Source organism: Ursus arctos, unplaced genomic scaffold, assembly GCF_023065955.2.
Source record: "Ursus arctos isolate Adak ecotype North America unplaced genomic scaffold, UrsArc2.0 scaffold_36, whole genome shotgun sequence".
Taxonomy (NCBI): Eukaryota; Metazoa; Chordata; class Mammalia; order Carnivora; family Ursidae; genus Ursus; species Ursus arctos.
Window position 1 is genome coordinate 7209683 of NW_026623050.1, and position 13447 is coordinate 7223129.

The 13447-nt window shown below is 38.6% G+C and overlaps 1 protein-coding gene across 3 annotated transcripts in view; it reads right to left on the reverse strand.

The window, feature by feature from the left end:
* Positions 1–13447, reverse strand: part of INO80 (INO80 complex ATPase subunit) — a 128966-nt gene that overhangs the window by 87560 nt on the left and 27959 nt on the right. For 2 of the 3 annotated variants that reach the window (XM_026479989.4, XM_026479987.4), the window contains exons 2-7: positions 10859–11044; positions 10461–10630; positions 10301–10368; positions 8360–8527; positions 3967–4087; positions 2680–2894 (exon numbers count right to left, since the gene is read on the reverse strand). In XM_026479989.4, coding sequence (XP_026335774.1) covers positions 2680–2894; positions 3967–4087; positions 8360–8527; positions 10301–10368; positions 10461–10630; positions 10859–11001 — 885 coding nt within the window. In that variant the 5' untranslated portion in view covers positions 11002–11044. Of the gene's footprint in view, positions 1–2679; positions 2895–3966; positions 4088–8359; positions 8528–10300; positions 10369–10460; positions 10631–10858; positions 12072–13447 lie in introns of those variants that run through there. The other variant, XM_026479988.4, reaches the window with a different exon arrangement.

The following is a 13447-nucleotide window of genomic DNA, read 5'->3' on the forward strand; positions in this document are numbered from 1 at the left end:
GTGTTACCATATTTAAAAATTTTTGCCACTGTGGTTAAGTACAAAATGGTATCTAGGTATTATTTTAATTTAGATTACTCCAATTACGAGAGACTTTAAACCTTTTTCATGTTTGAAGGCCAATTTTTTTTAAAAAAAGATTTTACTTATTTGAGAGAGAGAGAGCACAGCAGGGGGAGCAGCAGGCAGAGGGAGAGGGAGAGGGAGAAGCAGGCTTTCCGCTGAGCGGGGAGCCCAATGTGAAGCTCAATCCCAGGACCCTGGGATCATAACATGAGCCAAAGGTAGCCACTTAACTGACTGAGCCACCCAGGTGCCCCAAGGGCCATTTTTATACTTTCTTTGTGAATTTCTATTCATGTCATTTTGTCTACTGAATCTGTGGTCCTTTGTCCCTCGATTTTTTTCATTATATACATTTATTGAGATTTTTGTAATTTAAAAAATTTCTCCAGCTTTACCGAGACACAGCTGTCGTACACCATTGCAAATGCAAGGTGTACAACATGTTGATCTGATACATTTCAGAATGATTACCACCACAGCATTAGCTGACACCTCCATCCCGTCACGGTTGTTTTTTGTAGTGTACGTAATATAGTATGACAGTTCTGTGTCTTTAGATGAATTTATACATGCAGCTTACTGCCATCCTAATTACAACATGGAACATCCCCATCACAATAAGTTTGCTTAGTGCCTCTTTCCACTCAATTCCACCACAAGGGCACTTCTGTGTTTTTTTTCTTTCACGGAGCATGTTTTTGAAATGCACCCACATTGTGTAGATCTCATATCTGTCTCTTGTATGGGAATCATTTGAAATCATTACAATATGGGACCTTTTGTGTCTGGTTTCTCTCATTAAGTTCTTTGTGGAGATGAAGAACCAAAAGAATTAGCAGTGAAGCTCGTGGAAAGAATTTGAGATTCCATAACGGGACAAAGGGAGTAGATGTTAGGATCTTGCCAGCAGACAAAATGGACTATTTTGTGGCCAAAAGAATGGTCTGGGAGAGCCTTAAAATTGGAGCGTATGCTGAGTTGGAAGGAACGTACTGGATGATCTGTATATAACAGGGAAGCAGGGCAGGCACCACTGGGGGATGCTGGAGGTGCATCCATGTTTCTCTTGGAAGAGCTGGTCTGGACCTTCCACCACAGCTCATTGCTGTTGTTTGGCTTTCTTGAGTTTTGCTCTACGGTTCTTGAACCAAACCCAAAGTACTGTGGGATGTATCTCCAGTGTTCAAACCACTTCTTTCTTAAGGCTGGGAGCAGGGTAGGGGTTTTTCCTGAACAAGAATTCCAAATCTGCCAAGTGTTTCTCAGTGAACATTGTTCATTTCCTTTGTGAATGCTTCTGGTGTTTTCCTTTAAACCTGCATTTGCTGCTGCAGGCTCAGAAGTTCCAAGCATAGTCGGTGATGACTAAAATTCCTCTCTCACAAAGTTACTTTTAGGAAGGTCTCCTGCGCCTAACATCCTGCGATCTAGCTGTGTCCCCATGCTCTGGTCCTGTGTCAAAAGTGTCCCTCAATTTTTAAGAGTTTTTTTATATATTAGAGATAATAGCCCTTTGACTGTGATATACAAAGTAAATAACTTTTCCCACTTTGTCAGTTGTCTTTTGTCATAAAAAATTTATTTGTATTTAGTCAAATTTACCAATGTTTTCTTTCATTGCCTCTGGGACACACATAGAAACTTTTCCTATGACAAGATTAAATAGGATTGTAATAGCTTTCTTCTAGTCTTTGTATGGTTCATTTTTTACATTGAGAACCCTAATACATTCAGAGTATATGAGTGAGAAACATCTAATTTTATTTTTTTCCAAATGGCTACCTATTTGTTCCAGCACAATTTATTAAAAAGTGCATTAGTCTACTCTACTGTTCTATTTGTCTATTCATATGGCAGTACTACGTTGTTTTAATTACAGAGGGTTATAGTATATTTTAGAGTTTGACTGTGCTTTTTCAGTGTTTCTCCAGCAATTCTTACACACTGACTTTTTCCTTGAGGTTAGTATCAACTTTTCTAAATTCAGAAAATAGCCTGTTCATTTTTCTATTAGGATCGCACACAATTTATAAGGCTATTAACTAAGTAAAATGCAAACAACTGGTGAGTAACTGAATAAAGGGTATATGGACATTCCTCTAACAATTCCTGAAACTTTCAAACTTGAAGTTATATCAAAATAAAATGTTATCAAAACCAAACAAATTAAAAGAGCAAAAAGAATGCTTATATATCTTTCTCTTACATCATTCACATTTTTTCCTAATGCCTGTGATTACTCAGTAACATCCAAGTATTTCTAGATTCTCCAAGAAACATAACTCTACCATTTCATTTTAATTTCCTCTATTATCACCTATCAATTTGCTGTCAGATCTCTATTGCTATAAGTAAGAAAACTGCTTTCCTTTCTCAAAGAAGTTTCCCTCCATTTTTTGGACAAGGAACATCATATAACAACTGTCTTGTAAATTCTCACCAAAATCTAGGGAAACAGTTGATTGACAAGAGTATTCTTCAACAAGATCTTAATTCCAAGAGATCAGTTTCCTTTCTGAACACTGTGAAGGTATGTAGCTCTCACAGCTCCTCTTTAGAGGGCAGGGAGACAAAATACTCTTGCCATCCCCTACGCTGGAGGCACTCACGTACCTTTGGTAGTTCCTTTTTCACAATGCTGAGCCATACTTTCCTGCGACGAGCATTAAGCTGCTCAATGGATAAGTGCTTCTTCTTGGTGCCAGGAGGAGGTGCATCATGAGAGAACTTGGCAAAGACTTTGGTCTGATGGTGGTGGCAACGAGGAGATTCTTCAGAGGAAAGCTCTTCATCCCTTCGCCTCTTTTTCTTCACTTTTTTCAACTTGGCTGCAAAGGAAACAGACACTGAGAATCTTGCATTTCTGCCCATCCCTCGCTCTAAGACAATTCAAGGTTCTCTCCTCCTTCCACCTGAGGCTGACAATGTTTATCTCTTTATCTATTCAGGACTATGAATATTCCAAGAGGAAGATCTTACTACCTTGGAAAAGAAAACTGGATACTCCCTATGTTTACATGAAAGAGAAACACAAAATAAAATCTAAAAACTGAATTTCTGTCGAACCCAACAACAGGAAGGGAGACTTACAAAGTACCACGAACTCAAGTAATAGCCAAGAGGAAGGAAACATTTCTACTTGGCGGCAATGTAAGGTGATTAAGGAGAAATAACAAAGAAAGAAAAAAACGAGCTGATAGGACATTATGACCTATGAAGAGAAAATCATACACGGAATAAAAAACTTATTTGGCGGTGAGAGTGTGGAGGATGAGAAAACAGAGATAAACTAGCAGATGTGGGAGAAAGGGAAGAAGGCTGAACAGAAATTCTGAGTAGAGTTCATACCTTCAGGGGAATAAAATCTGTCTCGCACAGATAGTTTAAAACTTTCCCTTCCTACTTCCTTCCTGATTTCCAGCTGTTTGGAGCTCAGTAAGGGAGGAAAACACACTTCCTGGCAAACATGCAAACAAACACTACACAAGATTAGCAAGCGGTGATCTATTTAAAAGTTCCACATACAGCAACAATTATGACTTATTCCCAAGACTTCGGGTTGTTCTTCGTACTTCCCTGCGCATAACCAACTTCTTCCTCTCCCAGAACATTTTCAACATTTGGAAGAGTGTGCAGAAGACAAAAGGAATAAACTAATTGGCTTAAACCTTTGGCTAGGAATCCATAGTCCTTACGTCTTTATAATGCTAGAAAAGATCATAAACCAAATACGAAATAAGGTTAACAATCCATATTACTTGGATAGGGAAGACTAGGGTTTCTCAGATAAAGCAAGTTTCTAATACATGGATTATGTTCAAAGTCCAAATGTACCAAAAGGCTACGCACAACCCTGAAACTAAGAATGAGGAACTATAGAAGGCAGGTCAGTATGCTCACCTTTAAGTTTCTTTTCCTCCTTGAATCTCTTTTTTTTAGGTCCAAGTAGGTGCCGTTGTTGCTCATAGAAGGGGTCGTATGTGGAGAGCAGGCCTGCACTGTAGTACTGGTACTGCTGCAACTGAAGCAGGCAAAGACAGGGAGGCTTACAAGGGCTCGTCTGTGCTCTAAGCCTGCCTTCACATCACCTTCACTACAAAAAGCTGAGCCAGAGAAAAACCACAGATCCTAAATATGGTGTTCATCCCACAAAAAGACCAATAAAGATTCAGTATCTCCAGGTGAATTATTTCCTTACTTCAAAACAAAATGGGTTCATCAGCTATGTACATGGTAAACTGCTGAAAACAAGGAAAACGCTTCATGCTTCTGAATTTCCACCAGACTATTTGTTTGGAACTGACACATATTTGAGAGATACAATTAACTGCAGAAAGGGCTCTGCATGGAAGTCATCAATAAGAAAGAAACCGTATTTCTTTTACCAATAGGTCCTCAGATTTAATAAGGTTTTGATACCTGTTATTCTGGCTTTTGGTCTTCTATCTGGTTCAGAGAGTCACTAGCCATCCCAATTCTCCTATCTTTCAAGTCTTTTCACTCTTTATATCTCCCGCTAATAGAGGTTGACAATATTATGGATAATGCCTACATTGTCAGATTCCTAACATATGAATGATCGATTTTTTTTTTTCTGTCCAGGCAGAGATTCTTTCAAACACTGCATTTAAACTGACCCCCAAAGCTCACATTGATTTTGTCTCACTTATTACTAATGGATAAATATGAATATAAAATTAAACAGTCCACTGTTGAATCTCCTTCCTAGATTACAGCCAGTTCAAGAACCGAAACTAGGACAGAAGAGTGACATGGAGAACTATCATGAGGTCCCCTGTCAATGGTCAAAATTATATGAGCATTCTTTGAGCTATATAGTTAAAATCTATGAACTTTCCCATATATGTTTTACTTCAATCTAAAAAAAAGACCAAGTATTACAATCCCTACCAAAGTATCAACAGCATTTTTCACAGAACTAAAAGAAACAACACTAAAATCTGTACGGAACCACAAAAGACCCCAAGTAGCCAAAGCAATCTTGAGAAAGAAAACCAAAGCTGGAAGTATCACAATTTCAGATTCCAAGGTATCCTACAAAGCTGCAGCGATCAAAACAGTACAGTGCCGGTGCAGAAACAGACACACTGATCTGTGGAACAGAACAGAGAACCCAGAAATAAGAGACGCCGAGCTGGCTCAGTTGGTAGAGCATGTGACTCTTGATCTCAGTGTCATGAGTTCAAGCCCCGTGTTGGGCATAGAGCTTACTTTAAAATAAATAAATAAACAAACAAACAAACAAATAATTTCAACACAGAACAGAGAACTCAGAAATAAACCCATGCTTATATAGCCAATTAATCTATGTCAAAGGAGGCAAGAATACAAAATGGGGAAAAGACAGTCTCTTCAATAAATGGTGCTGGGAAAACTGGACCCGCCACATACACGAGAATGAAACTGGACCACTTTCTACCACCACAAACAAAATGGATTAAAAACCTAAATTTGAGACCTAAAACCATAAAAATCTTAGAAGAGAAGAGAGACAGTAATCTCTCTGACATGAGCCATAGCAACATTTTTCTAGATATGTCTCCTAAGGCAAGGGAAACAAAAGCAAAAATAAACTACTGGACTACTTCAAAATAAAAAGCTTTTGCACAGTGAAAGAAACCATCGACAAAACAAAAAGACAACCTACAGAATGGGACAGGATATTTGCAAATTATATATCCAAAGAGGGGTTAATATCCAAAATACGTTAAGAACTTGTAAAACTCAACAACAAAAAACAAACAAGATGATTAAAAAAATAGGCAGAGTACCTAAATAGACACTTTCCCAAAAGACATCCAGACGGCCAACAGACATATGGAAAGATGCTCGACATCACTAATCATCAGGAAAATGCAAATCAACTACAACGAGATATCGCCTTACACCTGTCAGAATGGCTAGTGTCAAAAACACAAGAAATAACAGGTGTTGGTGAGGATGTAGAGGAAAAGGAATCCTCATGCACTGTTGGGGGGAATGCAAATTGGTACAGCCACTCTTGAAAACAGTATGGAGGTTCCTCAAAAAATTAAAAGTGGGAAAATCATATCCAATAATTCCACTACTGGGTATCTACCCAAAGAAAATAAAAAGACTAATTCAAAGAGGTATGTGCGGGGCGCCTGGGTGGCTCAGTCGGTTAGCCAGCTGCCTTCGGCTCAGGTCACGATCACAGGGTTCTGGTATCGAGCCCCACACTGGGCTCCTTGTTCGGTGGGGTGCCTGCATCTCTCTCTGACTGCCGCTCCCCCTGCTTGTGCTCTCTGACAAATAAATAAAATGTTAAAAAAAAGAGAGAGAGAGAGAGAGAGAGATACATGCACTCATGGTTACCGCAGCATTATTTACAACAGACAAGATACAGAAGCAACCTAAGTGTCTACTGACTGGTGAATGGATGAAAATGTGGCGCACGTGCACGTACACACCCGTACGCATGTATATGAGCTCCTCCCATTTGTGACATGGATGAACCTACAGGGTATCATGCTCAGTGAAATAAGTCAGATTGAAAAAGACAAATACCACATGATTTCACTCATATGCAGAATCTAAAAAACAAACAAAAAGCAGAATCAGACCTGAAGAGAGAACAAACTTGATGGTTATCAAGAGGGGAAGAGGGTAACGGGGGTTGGGCAAAATGGGAGAAAGGGAGTGGGAGATACAGGCTTCCAGTTATGGAATGAGTAAATCATTGGAATAAAAGGCCCAGCACAAGGAATACAGTCAATATTATAATAGTGTTGTATGGTGACAGATCATAGCTACACTTGGGAGCACAATATAATGTATAGAGATGTTAAATCACTTATGTTGTATAACTGAAACTAATTATTTTACGTCAACTACGCTAAAAAAAAAAAAAAAAAGACCAACTATTTCAAGTACCAAATGCCTAGCACTGTACTTTAAGAAGGAACTCTAAGTCAAAAATAGTCAGATATCTTACTATTTACTACTTCTGCATGTTTATAAACTTCACCATTTATATACACGTCTGTCTGTCTATCTATCTATCTACCTATTTTTTTTCCCCTAGAGAGAGAGACCCAAGTGGGGAGGTGAGGGGCGGGGTGAACAGAGGGAGAGGGTGAGGCAGAATCTTAAGCAGGCTCCATGCCCAGTGCAGAGCCTGACCCAGGGTTCGATCTCACAACCCTGAGATCATGACCTGAGCCAAAATCAAGAGTCGGATGCTTAACTGAGCCAGCCAGGCGCCCCAAATCTTTAGCATATTATTCAAAGCTTTCTGAACTAACTTTGAATGTTAATCAGTTGTTAAAAAGAATTTCGGTCTTCAAATATGCTATTGCTCATCATGTTCAAAGCACCACACTTCTGACAAAAATCAGGCGCCTTTGGTAACAATATTCAAATAGTTGTCACTAAAAACTATCATCAATCTAATGTTAGTACGTAAAGAAAAGGAGTTTTTTCAAGATAGGGACACTTCCAAAGAGCAAGTGCAATAAAAAAGGAACCCCTAGATTAAAACGGTGCAGCCACTTTGGAAAACGGCCTGGCAGTGCCTCAGAAAGGATAAGCACACAGTTACCATATGACCCACTGATTCCTCTTATAGGTATACACAAAAAAGAAATGAAAACAAATGTCCACACTGAAACCTGTACACAAATCTTCACGGCAGCATTATTCGTAACAGTCAAAAGTAGAAACAACTCACTACTCATAGCTACCATTTGTAAAAGCCAAAAAGTAGAAACAATCCAATTAATTCATTAAGTGATACATGGAGAGTAAAATGCAGTGTGTCTGCACACAACAGCATATTACTTGGCAGTAAAAAGGAGTGAGGTACTGATACACACTACAACATGAATGAACCTTGAAAACATGCTAAGTGAGAAGATGGACATAAAGGACCACATGTTGTTCCATTTGCATGAAATGTCTAGAACAGGCACATTTATAGTGCTGAGTGGCTTCCTAGGACTGAGGGGAATGGAAAAAAATGAAAGACAACAGCTAAGGGGAGTAGGGCTTCTTTTTGGAGTGAGAAAACATTCTGGAATCATATAGTGATGATAGTTACATATCTCTATAAATATACTAAAAACCACTGAACTGTACACTTTAGAAGGCTATTTTTGGTATGTGAAATATATTTCAATAAAGCTTGTATTAGAACCACCACTACCACCATCTAAATATAAAGGTGAAATGACACGTCTTCAATGAATGTTAACTAAAGGCTAAATTAAATACCCAGCGCAAAGGTCTGAGATTCCCCCTGAAACTCTCTTACCTCCTTGTCTTTGCTATACTTATTCTGGTGAAGTTTCTTATACTTGTGCAGTCGCAACATGTTATGAAGCTCTTCTCTGCTGAGGTGGAGCTCTTCCTCTTCTTCTTCTTCTTCGTTGTCTTCACTCTGAGAATCTGCCTCACTGGACTCATCACTTAGCAGAATGCTCTGCAAATGGGAGGAAATGGGAATGGAATCTGTCACTATGGAGCAAGAACTTCTATGACCCAAGCATCTTTTCCCAACACAAGGACAAAAACAGCTGGAAGAGAGTCACTCCAGTTTCCCAATTCATGTGGAAAAGAAAAGGATACCAACTGAACCTAGTGGGCATGAATTCAAGAGCACTAACATATGGAAATGCTAGAAACAGCAACAAAGCTAGATTTCACTAAGTACTTAACAAATATATGTAGGATATTTTAACTGTCAAATACTTAAGGCAAAAAACTAAAACAAAAAACCAAAAAAACCCCCCAAAACCCCACAACCTTTAGGGTATAAAGGAATATAGAAAGCAAGCCAGCCGTGATAGCTAATAAAGGAGAAACAACCCAAAAAATCATTAATTGATTTTGTTATTATCCAAATAATGAAGTATTATTTAGCCATAAAAAGGAATGGAGTACTGATATGTGCCACATGAACGAAACTGAAAACTATGCTAAGTGAAAGAAGCCAGGCACAGAAAGCTGCATATTATAGGATTCCATTTATATGAAATGTCCAGGATAGGCAAATCCGTGCGAAAAGAAAACAGATTAGTGGCTGCCAGGAGCGATGGGAAGTGACTGCTAATAACCAGAGTTTCTTTTTAGAGTGATGAAAATGTTCTGGAATTAGTTGTGATGGCTGCACAGAACTTTACTACAATACGCACTTTAAAAGGGTAGATTTTATGGCATGTGGATTGTATCTCAATTTTTAAAAATGTGATGGCTAAACAAAGATTTCTGCATTGCCAACAGCTTAAAGCCTCACTGATAGGAATCAAATTAGGCCCTTTATACACAAACCTTTTAAAGGACTTCATGATGATAATGAAAGAGTACCTTTAAATTACTTTGAGCTCTTCACAAGAAAAGAAAGCAATAGAGAAATAATTAGTTTTAACAGAAGAAATGCTAGCCTTAACTCAGTTGGGCCAATGACAGTACTCTTGTAAGACTGTAAACAAGAGTCTACCATTTCCTTGCCTATAAACACTCACGGAAAATATAGAAACACTCTATATTGCCTATAAACACTGAACAGAAATTTATTAGGGTAAAATACAAATTCTTTAACATGGCGTACGTCATCTTCTACCATCCCCTCTTTCGTTGTGCTCCAGCTATACTAGCCTTCTTTCTCCTCCAAACATACTGAATTGCTTCCTTTCTCAAGAATTTTGCAGTTATGTTCCTTCCGATTGAAATGCTCTTATCTTAAACATTCACATAGTTCTGATCATTCAGAAATCAGCTGAAATGTTACCTCTTTAAAGAAGCCATTTTTATTTTTTTGTTTATAGACTTACTCACTGCCTCCCCCCATTTGAATGTAAGCTCTACAGTACGGGAACCCTGTCTGTTTACAACAGTATCTGGAGGTAGGATATACTCAATCAACATCTCAACAACTCAAGAACTAATGAAAAGGACACTAATAATCCTGATTACAATGTGAGCCAGGGAGGGCAAGGATCTTACCTATTTTTTTACTCCTTTGCTCTGCACAGTGCTTTATACTCAAAAATGTTTGCTAAAATGAACTTCATTGAGGCCTTTAGATTTTCCTCTATAATCTCTTCAGAAAACAACAACAAAAAATCACACCCACAGTAGAAGATTCGCGTCTAGAAAAATATCCGCTAATGTGTCAGAATGAGTCAATAACCTTCCCTTCTATTTGTAATTTTAGTAGGTTATTTGAATTATAAGCATTTGCCTTATCTCTTACCTTTAGCCACTTTCTGCTTTTCTTCAACTTAGAGAAGTTATATAAATTCCCTTTGTCAGATTTTGATTCTGTGTAAAGAAACATAAAGAATAACAAAAATGAAAGGAAGACTGCCCCAAGAGAACTGATAGCCCACAGACGGATCTCACACCACACTGACCTGACTGTAGAACTCCATTCAGCGAGTATGTGTTTAACATTCCAGAACTGCCTGCTCCAGAAGTTTCTCCAAGCAATGAATTTGGAGGTTCTTCCTTAACTTGTATTAAGGGATCCCCAGACTGGGGCAATAAAGGATTACTGTCATCCAGTCCATCTTCACTCTCATCACTATAAATTGAAGAATAAATCTACAATCACAGCTAATCCAGCAAAATTCTACACGGTTAGCAGACAGAAGAAATTGATCCTTTAAATAAAGTTGACTGTGTTCTATTGAAAGAAGGAAGAAAAAAATACCAACATACCAAAAATCAGAAAATACTTTAACCCTAAAACCAGAGATAATGGGAATCAGAAAGTGGTCAAACATTATACTGGGAATATGTAACTGCATACCTAGAAATATTCCTGTTGAAGATGGCTGATGTTTGTCGCAAGAAATGGTCCAACCGGAGGGCCCTCTCCAAGTACTGAAGATAGAGGGGCTTTGCCAGCTCAGTGCAGCCGCCATCGTCCCCGGCACCCAACTCCGAGGCCATAGAACAAATCTGTCTTCATGCACAAGGGTCTCCGACTTCTCGGCTGAAGAATGGAGATGAAGTGAAAGACAGAATACAATTTATTCTCCCTTTATTTTGCTTGCTTACTATCAATGTGAAGAGAAATCGGACCTTCTAGAACACAAGTCAAGAAGACAGCAGTCTATGGAAAGATCATAATAAAGTTCTCGTTAGGCACTTTTTTCTAATGCAAAGGCAGAAGTTAAAAGAATGAGGAGAACATCAAAATATAGAAATACTGTCATATGTCAGAACAAAAATTCATATTATACTTTTTTGAAAGAGTACCTTAAAATTTACACCCACTTACCTTTTGTCCTACAATTAACAATTAGTCACAATCATCTAACTCTACACCACAAGCTCTCTTGCACACCTCATAGAGGAACACTTGTTCCCAGCATCACCTTCAAAACAGCTGCTTCTTCCTTTTTCATTTTGTATTTACCTTTGTACATTATGTATGAGATATTCCACTTACAAGGGAAGAGAGATATTGTCAGAGTATTTTACTTACTTGTAAACATTCTTTAAAGTGTAAAATAAAGAAATGATTTAGAAAACTGGACCAAAGAGAGTGTAAGAGTGAGAAACAGAGGTATACAGCCTGAGCATTTTCTTTGCTACCTTGTGGTGTTAAAGGAAATCATAACACCTTTGAGCATCTTCTCTTTTTATTACAGTTTTTAAAAGTTTCCTATATAATCTTTATTCTTAAGGACATGTTAAAAATTCTACTCTAGTTGATGTACAGAGTGAACAGAATCTCCCCAGCAGGCTTCCTTTTCTTTTTCAGAAACTGACAAGCTAATTCTTAAATTTATATGGAAATGCAAAGAAATAAAAATAGCCAAAATAATTTTGAAAAAGAAGAAGGTTCAGGGTGCCTGGGTGGCTCAGCTGCTTAAGTGTTTGCCTTCAGCTCAGGTCATAATCCCAGGATCCTAGGATGGAGCCTCAGGTCAGGATCCCTGCTCATTGGGGAGCCTGCTTCTCCCGCTCGCTTTGACCCCCACTCATGCTCTCTCTCTCTCAAATAAATAAATAAAATATTAAAAAAAAAAACTGAAGAGGGTTGAATAACTTATATTTCCTGATTTTATTTATTTTTTGAAAAGCTTTTATTTATTTATTTGAGTGAAAGAGAGAGAGGAAGAGAGAGAGAGAACACAAGCACGGGGAGAGGCAGAGGGAAAGGGAGAAGCGGACTCTAGGACTCCAGGACTCCAGGATCATGACCTGAGCTGAAGGCAGACATTTAATCAACTGAGCCATCCAGGTACCCCCACTTCCTGATTTTAAAACATATTATAAAGCCACAGTAATCAGGTCAGTGTGATAGTGGCATAAGGATAACCACATAGACCAATAGAACAGACCTGAGAATCCAGAAATAAACCCTTACAGGGGTGCCTGGCTGGCTCAGTTGGTAGAGCATGTGACTCTTGATCTCAGGGTCTTGAGGTCAGGTCCCACACTGGGCATAGAGCTGACTTTAAAAAAAACAAAAAAAAAATATTTGGGGTAAAAAAAACAAAAAACCAAACCGGGGTACCTGGGTGGCTCAGCTGGATGAACGTCTGACACCTGATTTCTCCTCAGGCCATATCAAGTCATCAGATCAAGCCCCATGTCAGACTCTGTGTTCAGCGCAGTCTGATTGAGATTCGCTCCCTCCCTCTCCCCTCTGCCTCTGCCCCCCACCTCACCCTGACTCGTGCTTGCACGCTCTCACTCTAAAATAAATAAATAAATCTTTATGGGACGCCTGGGTGGCTCAGTTAAGCGTTGCCTTCAGCTCAGGTCATGATCCCAGGACCCTAGGACTGAGTCCCGCATGGGGCTCTCTGCTCCGCAGGGAGTCACAGTCTGCTTCTCCCTCTGCCTAACACTCCCCTTGCTTGTGCTCTCTTGCTTGCTCGCTGGGTCAGATAAATAAATAAAATCTTTATAAATAAATCAATAAATAAATCTTTAAAAACAAACAAACAACCCTTACACTTATAGTCAATTTTCAATGAAGGTGCCAAGGCAATTCAATGGGAGAAAAGACCGTCTTTTCAACAAACTGTGTTGGACAACTGGATATTCACATACAAAAAGATTAATTTAAACCTTTAAAAAAAACCTTACATCACATTATACATAAAAATTAACTCAAAATGGATCAGGCACTTAAGTGTAAAACCCCAAACTGTAAAACTTCTACAGGAAAACATGGGGGAAAATCTTCATGATCTTTGTTAAGCAAAAAGTCTCCAGATATGACATCAAAAGCACAATCCATTGAAAAAAAAAAAAACCACAACTGACAAATTAGGCCATGAAAATTTTAAACTTTTGTATTTAAGCAGTATTATTAAAAAGAGGAAAACAAGCCACAGGCTAGAAGAAAATATCTGCAAGTTGTCTATCTGATAAAGGA